General features: G+C 46.3%; 1 protein-coding gene across 5 annotated transcripts in view; it reads left to right on the top strand.

Annotated features, from left to right (window-relative positions):
- Nucleotides 1-2,617: 2,617 nt before the first annotated feature.
- CDC25A (cell division cycle 25A) overlaps nt 2,618-15,043 on the top strand; it is a 26,258-nt gene continuing 13,832 nt past the window's right edge. For 2 of the 5 annotated variants that reach the window (XM_049642619.1, XM_049642617.1), the window contains exons 1-8: nt 2,618-3,250; nt 4,253-4,326; nt 5,667-5,709; nt 6,220-6,256; nt 6,749-6,850; nt 8,427-8,546; nt 11,361-11,495; nt 11,995-12,069. In XM_049642619.1, the coding sequence (XP_049498576.1) occupies nt 3,081-3,250; nt 4,253-4,326; nt 5,667-5,709; nt 6,220-6,256; nt 6,749-6,850; nt 8,427-8,546; nt 11,361-11,495; nt 11,995-12,069 (756 nt within the window). In that variant the 5' untranslated portion in view covers nt 2,618-3,080. The remainder of the gene's footprint in view (nt 3,251-4,252; nt 4,327-5,666; nt 5,710-6,219; nt 6,257-6,748; nt 6,851-8,426; nt 8,547-11,360; nt 11,496-11,994; nt 12,070-15,043) is intronic. The other 3 variants (XM_049642618.1, XM_049642621.1, XM_049642620.1) reach the window with 3 other exon arrangements.

Below are 15,043 nucleotides of genomic sequence, written 5' to 3'. Positions count from 1 at the left end.
AATTCCACACTCTGCAGCCAGGGTTATCTTCTTAAAATGCAAACGTAGGGGCATTTCTAGCTCTCTGAAATAAATAAATGTTTAAAAAAAAATTTTTTTTAATGTAAATGTAAACCCCGTAGCCCTTGAGATAAAGTCCAAGTTCTGCAAGAGTCTGAGCCTTCCTCAGCCTCTTCTCCCATTGTTCTCTGCTAAGCACAGGGGACTCCTTCCAGCCTCAGAGCCTTTGCTTAGGGCCTATCCCTCTGCCCAGAACACTCTCTCGCACCTCCTAAGGGCTTATCCTTCTGGATATTTCCTCAAGGACATACTAGATAAGATCAGATTCCCTTCTTAAACACTCAAAGCATTCATACTTTTTCTTTTGTATTTTTTCCCCCCACAGAGATCCCACTTTTTCTTTGTAGCATGTACTGAGGAGTCCCCTGAGCCAAGCACGGCTGGTACTATAAGGGGGAAAGAAGGCAAAGTCCCTATCCTTTTAAGTTTATAGTCATTTGGGTAGACACACCTGATTACATAATCACAGAAACAAATGTGAACATATGGTGCCTGGATGGTGGATGATACCAGGGGAATATATCAGTTAGGATGTCTGAGAGTAGAGCTTTCTTGGAAAGGGTGGATGTTTGCTGATTGAAGTGACAATGGAGGTGAGAAGGACACTTCAGGCAAATGTCCAGAGAAACACTGACCCTGTTTGGATCTGGCAAATTGGCAGGCTCTTAGTAGAGACGGAACGAATGAGCAAAAAGTGACTTGCCTCAAAGCAGAATCATATTGGAACTCAGACCTGTCAGTTCAGTGCAGGCTTCTTCCCTTCCCCTATTGCTCCTCCTGGATTTTGGAGAACATGCCGAGGTGAATGGGGGAAAGGGTTTGGTGATGTTATGCTTTTCCTTTTGCTTCAATTTCACATTTCTGACATCATGTTTTTATTCCAGTACTTGGACTCGCTGGTGGAAATGCTTCAGTATGTTAATCCACTTGGGCTGATCTCATTTAGGCAATGTCTGCTCAGACAAGGAGGGGGAGCTTTCCATTCCTTTATTTGTCTCTGAAACAAATATTGATTGTATAGTTACAATGCACAAACATGCAAAAAACTTAAAATGTTGACAGTTGTGTCTTTGATGGCGGTAAAATTACACATATTTTAAATTGTGCTATCTGTATTTTCTAAGGCTATAGTTATTTTGTATTATTTGTATAGTACAAATCTTTGAAAGCAAAAGCTTTTTAAAGAAACAATTTAGGGATGCCTGTGTGGATCAGTGGGTTGAGCATCTGACTCTTGATTTTGGCTCAGGTCATGATCTTACAGTTTCAAGAGTTAGAGCCCCTTGTCAGTCCAGCTCTGTGCTGACAACGCTGACAATCCCTCTCTCTGCCCCTCCCCTGCTCACACTCTCTCTAGCTCTCTCAAAATAAACTTTTAAAAAAGAAAAAAAACAAACCACTTCATTTAATGAATTTAATGGCTGGCCCTAAGCAGAGGTAAGGGTCATAATCTCCGCCAGACACCTAAATTAAATATACAGTGTAAAGCAGAGCGTTGGCTCTGAACATGCTGTCTACAGACAAGTTCTCTTTGCAGCCTGATCACTGTACCTATGGCCCTCTTATAAAATCATTCATTCTAGGACCTGCCACTGATGCAGGGGATATAAAAATAAATATGGTCACCTATAAAATGGGGACAATTCCTCCCTCAGAGTTGAAAGGATTAAATGAATTAATACCGATAAAACTCTTGGGACAGTGTCTGGCACAGAAGCACTATGTAAGTGTTAGCTGTTATTATATTTACGGCATTGCTATCTAGGAGCTCCCAATAGGGTAAGAAAGGGTAGAGAAGAAGGATTTGATTCTGAAAAAATACAGTACGAGCCTAAAATGGAGGTGAGCAAAGCATGCTGAGTCCCGCAGCCTGTACTGTGGGGTTCAAGTCTTGTGTGGTCAGTTTGTGGCCAGCACTGCGCGCAGGGGCTCTAACAACCCGCGGCACTGGAGCGTTAGCGCTTCGTTGTCTGGGCCTGGAGTTCGGGGAGGCAGAGTCCAGTCTTGGGGACATTCAGTTCCTGCCCTTGTTACAAAATTGGGACCTGGAGGCCGGGGGCGGAAGAGAAGAGCTCACAGTACCGTTGCTACAGGTCGAGCCGAGGCTGGGCCCGGCCTGGCCTCCAGTGGCCAGTACGGCTCTATTCAGCCCGCGCGTCCCTTCGGTATGCGGGGCGCCGGGGCCGGAACTACCGGCCGTGTGCCGAAGCTTGTAGGAGGTGCCTGGATCGCAGCGCGGGGTGGGAACTACGCTTCCCAGAATGCAACGGGGCAAGAGGGGCCTCTCGGCGCTTTCCGCGCCTCGCAGGGTCCGCTGGGAGTTTTCATTGACCTCTGAGCCCCCTCTCATTAGGATCGGCTCCGGTCTCCTCTAGGCCCCGCCCCTTTCGGAGAGCAGGTGACCTCGCAGAGCCCCGCGAGCTCCTTCCTTCTTCCCCTCTCATTGGTCCAGCATAGCTGCCATTCGGGAGCGAGGAGGAGAAGTTGCTTACTGATTGGTGGATTCCGTTTGGCGCCAACTAGGAAAGGGGGGCGGGGCAGCTGCGGTCCCTAGTGAGCAGCTATTACCGCGAAAGGCTTTCCTCGCAGCGACAGTCCGGAAGGGAGGTGAAGATCCGCTTGGTGCTCTGTGACCCCGGTTTGGACAAGGGGGTGAGAGGAAAGCGAAGAAAGTGTGAGCCCTGGCCGTTGCCTCGCGGCTCTGGCCGCTTTCCCTTCCCGACCCGCGGCGTTTGTTTGGATTTAATCTTCAGGTTGCCGGCGCCCGCCCGCCCGCCGGCCTCGCGGGGGTGCGGGGGAAGCACCCGTGCATGTGACTGGCGCCTGCCGGGTCCAGACACCCGCCCGTCCGCGCCGCTTACCCGCGGCAGTAGCGTCCCTGAACCGCGGGGTCGTGTTTGTGTTTGACCCGCGGGCGCCCGCGGCGGGCCGCGCGGCCGAGGCCGGTGCCGGCGGGGCGGGGCGGGCCCGGCGGAGGCGGAGGAAGAGGGAGCGGGAGCCCTGGGAGGCCGGGTGCCGCCATGGAACTGGGCCCGGAGCCCCCGCACCGCCGTCGCCTGCTCTTCGCCTGCAGTCCCCCTCCCACGCCGCAGCCAGTCGTGAAAGCGCTGTTCGGCGCGCCAGCCTGCGGCGGCCTGTCGCCTGTCACCAACTTGACGGTCACCATGGACCAGCTGCAGGGGCTGGGCAGGTGAGAAGGGACTGGCGAACTCTGCCGCAGGCCGCTGGGCTCCCAGACGGCTCTCGGGGGGATCAGGCCGGGAAACGGGCCCAGAGAGGGGCGAGACCTGTCCGCCGCTCGTGGGCCGCCCCGCTGAGCTGGGGCCCGCCATGTGCACCCTCCCCCCAGGCGGAATGTTGGGCGGGAGAGGCCGTTCGGACCCTCCAGGCCGCCCTCAGCCCCGAGCCGGGCCCGGTAGGGGGTGGGGTCGGCCCGGGTTCCCCAGCTTGGCCACCCCTTTCGGATTGCCTTGTACTCTTCTGTCCCAATCTCAGGAAGCTCTTTGAAATCTACCCCCACGGGGGCAAAGCAGACCCTTTCAGGCGCTCACTTCCACCCTTTGCTGAACTACCTCGCAGGATCTTGGCTTCCTGTGAGCTTTGTTCCTTCTCTACAGAGAGACATGGCATTTTCTCTCTTGGCCTACGTGCAAAATCCCCCCAATGCTTCACCCCATGCACATTCCTGATGTCGACCCATGCGTTCCTAAGGTCGGGCCTTGTTACTCCTGTTTCCATCCTCAAAAGCTCCCTGGACTTTTCCTTGTTAGCAAAACGTGCATCCCACGATGTTTCTGGTGGAGCTGCTTTCACTTCAGTTTTGGACATCCCATTTTCTCTGTAAGCACACGTCTTGTACGTTTTCCAACCTCTGAAAAGCAGTAACTTGTCCAATTGATCTTTCATCCCTGCTCCCAGCACCGTACCTAGAACGCATGCTCTCGCTTCAGGAACTATTCCAACATCATAGTCATCTTGTCTACAATGTGACCCAGGCCATGCCTACTCGCTCCTTTCTCATCATTTATATTCAAGTGCTAACTGGGTGTTTTGGGTGGCAAAGTGGGGGGTCTGTGGTGTGGCCTAGAACAAGATGGTTATTAGCCCGGATACTTGCTAACCTCATGGCCTGTTTCCTGTATGTAACCTTGTAATTATGTTTTAGAAATAGAGTTATTTCTCTTGCTTTCAGTGAGTGTGAACAGCCGCTGGAGGTGAGAAACAGCAGTCTGCAGAGAATGGGCTCCTCTGAGTCAACCGATTCAGGTATTCCTTTAGTCTTCAACATTCATCACGTAGGGATCAATACTTGGAATTTGTTGAAATATGTGCTTCACCTAGAACTTAGATTGGGGACTAGTTCAGACCATAAACAAAAGTCATGGCATTCAGTGACAAACACTCTTAAAGCAGGACAAAGAAGGCCCTGTGGTAGTTTACAACGGGGGGAAACAAGTGTCTGCAAGGAGGTGGTGTGTGCTTGATCTTGAGGATGTGTGAGTAAAGTAGTTGCATACCAAGAACCGTAACACCAAGATCAGAAAATTGTATTGGTTGAAATGCAGGGTCAAATTATTGGAAGTATAATGAAACTGTTTCAGTGAGCCTGCTATGGAGGAAATGTGCTGGTGCATTTTATTCTAATTCGTAAACTTACGTTACTGCAGCGTTTATAGTTACACAGATGCTTTAGGTTAGGGAACTGCAAGAGCAAAGTTCTTAAAATGTAGGCTTCTTAGGAACTAGGGAGAGGATTCTTTCCTGTTTTAAGTTTATTTATTTATTTTGAGAGAGAGACAGAGGGAGTGGGGGGGAGGGGCAGAGAGAGAGAGTCCCAAGCAGGCTCCACACTGTCAGCCCGGAGCCCGATGCGGGGCTTGAACTCACGAAGGGCACGAGATCATGACCTGACCTCAAACCAAGAGTTGGACTGAGCCACCGAGGTGCCCCAGGAGCTAGGGATAGAATTCTTACTTGTGGCAGTGTGGCAAGTGAGAATTTCAGAACTAGCACTTGACTTCCTGCAAAGTTACATGGCTATCATGAGAGGCAGGCGCTGGTGGGTCTGGGCTACTGAGAGCAGCGTCTTTGCCACCTTGCTTCCTTCAGTGAGATGGGTACCTTGATTGGTGTACTTTTGTTCAAGGCAATGAATACTTGCCTTGTTATATGACTGACTGAGAAGTGTATTTTTCCAAACCCCCGAATTACACGTATGATCTGACAAAATAAAATATTTGAAGTCGAAACTTCAGAAAACTGGTACCTCTTCTTTCCATGGTTGAAACAAAGTTACGTGGGTAACCTCTATCCAACAACCAACCAAACATTAGAAGGTTGTATTTAATTCTCCCCACCTACTCTCTTGATGGTATTTGTAAGTAGGAAAATGAGATAGGTATGTTTACTGTGGAAGTGTTAAGACTTGGGGCAAATAGAAAGTTTTTGACAATCAAATAGAGACGCCACTTTGATTCTGCCAAAAGTCCAAGCCCTGAGTCTTGGGTGATGGCTCAAAGAAACAGTACTAGTAGTGTTTTTGTTTATTTAATGACAAAATGGTGTTTTGTGTATTATTTCCTGAGAAATTTTGTTATTTCCCACAGGCTTCTGTCTGGATTCTCCTGGGCCCTTGGACAGTAAAGAAAAGTATGTATTCACTGCTTTTAAAAGTTTGTTAGGAAAGTAAAAGTTAGGAAAGACTTTTCTTAATTTTTTAATGAAATTCGTTGTGCTCTGTATGGGAGCCTTGGATTTAGCTGACCCTACTGAGACTTCTGCATGTTAGAAATAAGTCTGGTGCCTTTAGAGAGTGAGTAGTTTGTGTCAGCAGTTTTTAAAACTTCCTTTCCTTTATTTTAGCTGTAATTTTTTGTGTTTAAGTCTCCCCCAAATCCTTAATTCACCCTCTGACATCATAGCCTTAAAGAACATGGGTATTTTAAGAGAAGACCTGGGCTTGTTCTTTTTACCTAGAAGCCCAATGTTGGGGGCGCTTATGAGAACGGGACAGCTTCAGAAATCTGTTCTTCCATCTTGCCTAAAATGGGAATGTGATTGTCTGCCCCCTTCCCCAAACTATAGGCTAGACACTGCATCTGCTCATATGAATACCTCTCTTGTTTTATTCTCATTGTTTACCTTCTGATCTCATTGCAGCCTTGGAAATCCCATGAGGAGAATAAATTCCCTACCTGTAAGTTAGTTCCCTTTTTTATTTTTAGCTAATTGACATTCATCTGTCTCCTTAGCTGTTAGTGTGATCTTAATTTAGACAGCAAAGATTGTTCTTCCTTCGTCTCATAAGTACTCAAAACACCCTACCTGAACAGCCTCAGTAATGGGCATTTCCCTTCATTTATTACTATCAAATGAATACCAGGAAAGTATTTATCAAAAAGAATACCAGGAAGTATTCTTTTTACGCAAATGATATTTTGGGGTTGGTTTGGCACCTCAATCTCTACTGAAAGGGCTGGAGACCTACCTTGTAAGGTTAGGTGTAAAGCCATGTAGTGGGATCTTCTACCCCGTGTTACTGCAAGGTGGAACCCTGGCCACATTTCTTGGTTGCCTCCTGCAGTGTGTGAGGATTTAGCCCCTCCACCACCACTTTTTTTTCTTTTGAAACTGAATTTCCATTGAATTTTCATTTAATGTGCCCTAATGTCTTTTTTCATTTTGACAGCAGAAGCTCTTGGGATGTAGCCCAGCCCTGAAGAGGAGTCATTCTGATTCTCTTGACCATGATGTCTTTCAGCTGATGGACCAGGATGAGAACAAGGAAAACGTGAGTGGCATCGATGTACTAACTTAGGCTAGAGGTAAAGCCACAAGTGTCAGTGGCTTACAAAATAGTGGCTGGGCTGCTTTCTGGGAGACTAGACCTTCACCAAAGTCATGCATCATCTCTGTAGTCAGAGAAACCTGGATTTGAATCCTGCTTACTAGCTGTATGACCTTGACCCATTACTTCTTTTTTGGCTTCTTCATTTTCTTTGTAAAATACGAGTAGCAGTAACTTGTAGCGTATTATGGGAATTAAATAAGATAATGTATATAAAGCATTTAAAATGGTTCCTGGCAGGGAGGTGTTGCTCAGATGGCAGCCCTTAGGAATAATTATATCCATGAATAGCTTATCTAGAAGGGTCTGCCCAGGCCTTGCCTCTTTGTGCTCACCCTGGGATGAGTTGTAAGCTCAGGAAAAGGCTAGTAGTGCTTTCTACTGAACACACTGAAGCTGTACTGATGCCTGGTTTCCCCCTGAACTTGGCTTTTCTCAGGGTTGCCTGCTTGGAACTTTGTTCTGGGGAGGAGACAGCATACATAGGTGGTAGTTAAAGAACTCACATGATCTTAGGCACATCACTTAACCTGTAAGGTCTAGTTTCCTCATCTGTAAAATGGGGTGATTGGGTTGCAGTTGCTGGTTATATGAGTTAATACATAGAAAGTACTTTGTGGAGTGTTGGCGTATAAATACTCTGATATTAGCTGTTAACTACTCTGAGCACTTAATAAGTGACTGTTTTGGGGTAGAGGGATTATAAGTGCTTTTAAACTTGAAGTAAATGGAATCATACAGAATGTATTCTGTCACTTCTGGCTTTCACTGAACATGTGAGATTCATTTATGTTGTTAACTGAAAGTTTTTTTATTTTCCATTGCTTTTAGTATGAAGTACAATAATTACAAGTGGAAAGAAAAAGAATGATGTTTGTAGGAAGGTGGTGGAAAACACAAAGCCTTCAAATCTAGAGTAAAAAGGGGTTTTTTTTAAGCATTTTTATTTATTTTTTAATTTATTTTTTAATGTTTATTTTTGAGAGAGTGCACTTGCACACGAGCTGGGGAGGTGCAGAGAGAGGTGGGGACAGAGGACCGAAGCAGGCTCTGCACTGGCAGCACAGAGCCCAACGTGGGGCTCAAACTCATGAACTGCAAGATCATGACCTAAGCTGAAGTCGGACACTTAACCAACTGAGCCACCCAGGTGCCCCAAGAGTAAAAGGTTTTGACTCCCACTCACAGGCAATTATATTGAAACACTTCGTTTTAGATTTTAGGAAGTTGTTGGTTCGATTTGGCTTATTAACTCAGTGTTTTGTATACTTGGCAGATATTTATGTCTTTGTGGTGAGAGAAAAAAAATGCTGCTTTAGAAGTTAGCTGTTGACAGTCTGTAAAATTCTTAGTGACACAGATCCAGTGTTGGAGTTAGCTCAGAAACGGGTAAACCCTTAGTTTGGAGGCAGTTGCAAAGGTGAGCAGTGCCTGCTCCCTTGACTGTCTCACCCAAGCTACAGCTAAGACCCTGGTTTTCATGGACAGGGGAAGATATATCGACTCTGCTGTCTTGCAGGAAGCCTTTGAGTTTAAGAAGCCAATAAGACCGGCATCTCGTGGCTGCCTGCACTCTCATGGACTTGAGGAGGGTAAAGATATCTTCACACAGAGGCAGAACTCTGCCCCAGCTCGGATGGTATGTGCTTTGGCTTTCACAGGGGAGTTCCTGGTGGGGAAGAATTAAAGCACCCTCTTTAACCTGGAGTCAAAGACACTAGAGCTCTTGTCTTTGTGATTTGAAACTAGACTGTCACATCTTTGGTGCTTTTGCTGTCTGGAGAGCAGACAGGCAGAAGCAGAGTGAAAGATGGTATGTTTGAAATACTGAACTTGAACAAGGAATATTTGATCTTGTCAGTTCTAGGGAAATAATCTACAGGCATCCTGGGTCATTCTTCTGTATGTGTGCATGGTGGGATTATGTGGCTTAAAACTTTCTTTCACAGTGCCTCCAGAGTGGTTTTGTCTGGAGATGGCACTTGGCTTCTTCCAAAGGTGGTTTATTAAGAATATTGTGGGGACTCCTGGGTGGCTCAGTCGGTTGAGTGTCCAGCTCTTGATTTTGGCTAAGGTCATGATCCCAAGGGTGTGGGATTGAGCCCTACATCAGGCTCTGTGCTGAGCATGGAGCCTCCTTGGGATTCTCTCCCTTTGCCCCTCTCCCCTGCTTGCTCGCTCTCTCTCTCTCTCTCTCTCTCTAAAATGAACTATTATGGATTCCAATGAACACACTGCCTATAGGCTACTTGATAGTATTTGGGACCACTTGCCCCAGGGTTACTTATTTGCCAAACAGAAGCTGTCACTACTTCCAAAGTTCCCTACTGGCAATCTGATAGCTATAGACTAGAGAGGAAATTTGAGCAGAATGACCACATTTGGTTTCCAGGTTTTCCTGGGAACTTGCATACAGCTTTCCAGTCTGGCTTTTTGGTCTGAAGTTCAGGTTCAGTCAGTATTGCTGCTCTGTCTAGCATTTGCACAAAGCATTTTCACATATGTTTTTGTCTTAATCTTCCTAAGCGTGTGAAATAGGTGAAGTTAGCTCATTTTACAGATTGGGAAAGTCTGTTAAGGGGGTCGGGTAATTTGCCAAAGGATACCGATAAATAGAAGACCAGGATTTAATAGAATCTCCTGATTCCTGAGTACACAGTAACCCTTTAAGTACAGGGTATCCATGGGGTGCCTGGGTGGCTCAGTTAGGCGTCTGACTTTGGCCCAGGTCATGATCTCACGGTTTGTGGGTTCGAGCCCCCCATCGGGCTCTGTGCTGACGGCTGAGAGCCTGGAGCCTGCTTCGGATTTTGTGTCTCCCTCTCTCTGCCCCTCCCCTGCTCGTGCGCTGTCTCTCTCTCCTTCAAAAATAAACATTAAGGGGTGCTTGGGTGGCTCAGTCGGTTAAGCGTCCGACTTCAGCTCAGGTCGCGATCTCGCGGTCTGTGAGTTCGAGCCCGCGTCGGGCTCTGGGCTGATGGCTCAGAGCCTGGAGCCTGCTTCCGATTCTGTGTCTCCCTCTCTCTCTGCTCCTCCTCCGTTCATGCTCTGTCTCGCTCTCTGTCTCAAAAATAAATAAACGTTAAAAAAAAAAAAATTAAAAAAAAATAATAAACATTAAAAAAAAAGTTTTGTTTTTTTTTTTTTAAGCACAGGGTATCCAAAACGAAATAGTGTGCCCTTGAAGACCACAGCATCGGAGTTTATTGTGGTCACCTGGCCATCCTTCATTATAGATGACTTGTCCGTCATTTATTGTATCACACCTTCACTGGGGATCCCAGAAAACCCAGGTCACAAATACTGGTATTATAGTATGAGCCTTCAGTGTGTTGTCCCACAATAAGGTTACCAGCCTCTTGGTTCTGGCGGCTGAGAACTTGCGGGTGTGCCCAGGGCGTGCTCAGGAGCACTTGTGGAGGCTCAGGGGCAGCCTAGAACTTTTATGAAGCAAGCTGGTGCCCAAAGCAGAGTAGGCCAGGGGCAGAGAGGATCCCTCCCTGGGTGAGTGACTGAGTCCAAAAACCGGAAGGCCACTTGAGGATTAATGAAGTCCTATCCAAAGGGATTTGGGGCTTCTGAAGGATTCTTTGTAGGACTTAAGTTGAGACTGCCTTGTTACTGTGGGGGAAAAAATATATCTCTGAACATTTTTCCTGGCTTTGGGAAGCACCTGGAAAAGAAATAATTCACTATCAGCAATGTTTGTTATTGGTAGTGTTGATCTCTATCTGGTAAATTTATGAGTTGTTTTTTCTAAATTTTATATATTAAATATATTAGTTTTATGATGGGGGTTCCCCCAAAAACAACAGGGTTGCCTAGTGAGATACCCCCATTTTTACTCGGAATGGTTCTCAGAGAATGTGCGGGGAGAAAAGCTTGGGCTTTGGAGTCAAACAGGTGAGCTGTGTGATCTGGGTAAACTCCCTTAAACATTGGTTTCCTGGTTTGTTAAATAAGTAGAAAAGGAGTAACTCACCTTAATGCATTGTCAGGCGTCAGTGGGAGTAAACACTTAAGATTGTATCGTAGTGTCTGGCACACAGTAATTCCTCAGTTAAAAACTGAGCACCTGTCATTTGAATTCCAAGTTTAAAGAACTAGGATCAGGTGACAGTACTATATCAAAACCTGCATGTTGATCCGTGTTTACTGATTACAATCCTCTGATAAAACAAACCTTGCCCTTCATAAAAGAGGCCATCCCCACATCCCAGTGTAAGGTGAATCGCTTCTGGGAAGAGTCTTTTGCGAAGGCTCCTAGGCCTGATTCTACTCAGGACTATGTGTAGACATCAAATCATTTCTCATCTTAGGATATGTTATCCTTTGCTTAGTAGCTGCCAAAATGTTAGTTCTAATAAATATAGTATGTTTTCCTCATAAAATCTAGTGACCCATCCAAGGAAATCAAGTCTGATCATTAACAAGCTGTGAATTCGTCTTCCAGCTTTCCTCGAATGAAAGAGAGAGCAGCGAGCCAGGGAATTTCATTCCTCTTTTTATGCCCCAGTCCCCTGTGACTGCCACTTTGTCTGATGAGGATGATGGCTTCATGGACCTTCTTGAAGGAGAGAACCTGAAGGTAGTGTGTGTGTGTTTCTACTCGTTCCACTAAGTACTCTGGAAAAGTGATGTGAAAAACAACAGCAATTCCCCAGGGCTTGAGCTGGCTGATATTTTTGTTCATTTGGTGGGAATTTATTGAGACTCTGCTCCTAGTCTAATTAAATCTGAGGGGGGACAGGGTTCTTCAAAAGAAGAGAGTGATAGGCTCCTTCTTACCGTGAAGAAGGTGACAGTTATTTTGTACAAGAGACATGGAACAAGAACAGTGTAGGACAAGCCAGAGGGACAGCCTACCTCCTCAGTACCCTCAGGGTAGCGGGATGCTTTTAGCTACGTTCAGATGTCTGAGTTGTGAAAGGTGATTCTCTTCTGGTCTTAACGTATTGGGGAGTAGGAGAGAGGAGCGAACATTAGATGCTTCCTATGGGCGAGTCTGATACTCCTCAGGCAGAATCATACCTAAAGCATTCAAACTTAGTCTCTACTGAATCTTTTAAGTGTTTCTCTTTCTTTAGAATGATGAAGAGACCCCATCATGCATGGCAAGCCTCTGGACTGCTCCCCTTGTCATGAGAAGAACTACAAACCTTGTAAGTTGTTCTGGTGTGTCCAGAGAGAGCCTGGAAGCCTGGAGTAATTAGGCCTCGAACAGAGTCAACTAGACTAAATGGAAACTAATCCTTCTACCCACTTCACCACAGGAATCAAAAGTAGTTTCATTTGAGATTCAGTCTTTGGGTCTGTGGACCTTTCTCTTGACCAGCCGCTAGTGTTCTCTGGTGTAAAGCACACTGTTTCTTTGAGTATTTTTGGTCCTCATTGGTGTGTGAGGAAGTCTGGCTAATATATATACATGTAGTTCTTGTTTTTATACTTTCTAGTTCATCCCAGCTATTCTTGGTCAAATTAATGTTCTTGCTGTAGCTGTGACCACTCTTAACTTCTAGTTTAAGATCTCAGGAAAATATCTGCTAAACTGAATTTAAGGGGTTCCATTATTTTTTTTTTAATGTTTGTTTTTGAGAGAGAGAGAGAGAGAGACCAAGCAGGAGCGGGGGAGGGACAGAGAGGAGAGAGGGAGACAGAATATGAAGCTAGGGGGGCTGTGAGATGGCCACTGTAGGGGCTAGTGAGGTTCCTGTAGCTGTTCGTTTTTGAGCCACAGTTAAGGTATGGGAAGGGAAGGCCAGGGGGTCATCCAGGGTGGGAAATTGCAGAAGACAAAAAATAGCAGCTTGAGGTTCCTCACAAGTGACAGTGATTGATGGCACTTTGGCGGTCTAAGCTGTGGGTGCAGTGCAGGTACGGTAGTCTGGGGGTTGGTTGGCCCTGAATGAGGCAGAGTCCACAGGCCGGGGCTGTGGTTAGCCTCAAAACACAGCATCTCCCTCAGGAGCTATTGAGGAACACATGTACGTGGGCACTCTTAGGTCCTCAGAGCTCCTGTTTGCAAGATGGGGGAGCTGGCTGTCCCCTGTCATGGAGTCTCTGGCTCTCATTTTTCTCAGCCTTCTTTTGTTTTGTCCACACTTTTCAACATTTGCATGAAGTCTGCCAAACATTTGAAACGGTGCTTTTTCTCTGTTTCCTGCTCAAAGATTCTGTTTTACCTCAGGTATTTTCCACATAGAGTTTAGGATTATTTCGGAACTTAAAGGTGTTGAGAATATTACCTATAGATAATTGAAGCTTTATATAATTTTTATGTTTTTTCGTTTCTTCTGTGTATACTTCCCCACAGCTCATATTTAGGACAGATATTTGGGTTTCTCTCGCCTAGCTTAAGTTAGAATTGCCTTTGACCCAGCCAGGCATTTGGTTACAACCGTTACTGATCTAAGCATATCCTTGGATGACCTCTTCATTGTTACGGGGTCCTAAAGTGGCCAGTGCTTCATATCTTTGCAGAGCTGAGCCCTCCTCTGGCCCTCACGGTTTGACCTGCTCTGAGAGGCGGTCTGGATTTGAGAGGGGGCAGGCAGCTTGCCGTGGCCACCTTGCTTCAGCCAGGAATTCGAGAGGTCAGTAGATGAACTCTCAGACTGTGCTTTCACATGGAGACTTCCCTTCTAGTAGGGTCCTTAATTAGCCATTTTTATAGCCCGTATGTCATTGTCTTGTCCTAAATAGGGTTTGTCCCCGGTGTCATCCTCAGTTACACCTCTGTTTAACTCAGCCTGCATATTAAAACTTCACACTTTGAAGCAGTAAGACAGCAAGGAGTGGGTTCTTTTTCCACGTCTCGATCGTGAGATAGCGGTGGAGTTATGAAGCCACCCAGTGGTGTGGCGGACAACAGCTTACCCTGTGTGTGTGGCCTTGTTGAATTCATGCACGTGGCCATATGTATCCCATTGAATGGGTGGGCACTGGGGACGCTTCTAGGGCAGGAGTGTCCCTCACCCTGGAAAGAGCCATACACTGAGCAACCACCTGTGTGCCATGAGCAGGTCAAAGGGTGATCCCCCAGAGGGGACGTGTTTGCCCAGGGCCTCAGAGTGTGTGGGAACTTGTCAGCAGGGTGTGTTGATTCATGAAAGAGCAGTTCACCTGTGGCAGTAGCACGTAGCCCTGTGAAGCTGGAGAATGGGGCACGTGTCGTGGGCTGGTGCGAGGTTGTCTACCAGTCAGGGGTGTGGCTGGATTTCCTCAGGAATGCTAGAATTCCTCGAGCGTGACTCTGTTAACCAGAAGGGAGGAGGGGTCAGTTACAAACAGGGTGCTTTATTTATTTTTTTTAATGTTTATTTATTTTTGAGAGAGAGCATGAGTGGGGGAGGAGCAGAGAGAGAGGGAGACACAGAATCCGCAGCAGGCTCCAGGCTCTGAGCTGTCAGCACAGAGCTGGTGCAGGGCTTGAACCCACGAACCATGAGATCATGACCTGAGCCGAAGTCAGACACTTAACCGACTGAGCCACCCAGGTGCCCCACAAACAGGGTGCTTTAGGAGCACCCTGTGATTATTCAACAAAATGCTGAAGACTTTCTCTGAATCATGGGGAGAGGAAGGAACAGATTGAACAAATCTTTGCAAATTAGGAATGGGTGGTATTTAGGTGCAGTAGTGGTAAAGGAGAAGTCATGAGAATGACACCAAAGTTTTCAGTGTGAGAGACAGTCTTAAAATTATTCCTTGCTTTGTTGGGTGTTTCTCTGTGTGTTTAAGCACCCGGGGGGTATGGAATCTGCTGTCTCCTGTCTTCTCCATAGCATTTGGTTTGGTATAGGTGTGCCCTCAATCATGCTACCTTACGTGAGCACAGCCATAGGTCAAAGGGAATGATAGGACTTAGGGATCTGGGGTTTAGACCCCACCTGAGCTACCCACAAATGGAGACCTTGAGTGATGCATTTTTGTTTATCTGCATGTTTCCCAATTTGTAAAATGAGTGTTGATTAGGAGGAGAGACCACATTTGTTTCTAGCTCTAATATCCAGGTAGTTTGAATGAAAAAGACTTTTCAAGTATCTTTTTAAATATCTTTATAAAGGCTTTTCTTTCTTTCTTTCTTTCTTTCTTTCTTTCTTTCTTTCTTTCTTTCTTTTTTTTTTAGAGAGGGAG

The sequence above is a fragment of the Panthera uncia genome, chromosome A2 (genome assembly GCF_023721935.1).
Source record: "Panthera uncia isolate 11264 chromosome A2, Puncia_PCG_1.0, whole genome shotgun sequence".
In the NCBI taxonomy this organism is placed as follows: Eukaryota; Metazoa; Chordata; class Mammalia; order Carnivora; family Felidae; genus Panthera; species Panthera uncia.
This window is presented reverse-complemented; position numbering and strand designations above follow the sequence as displayed.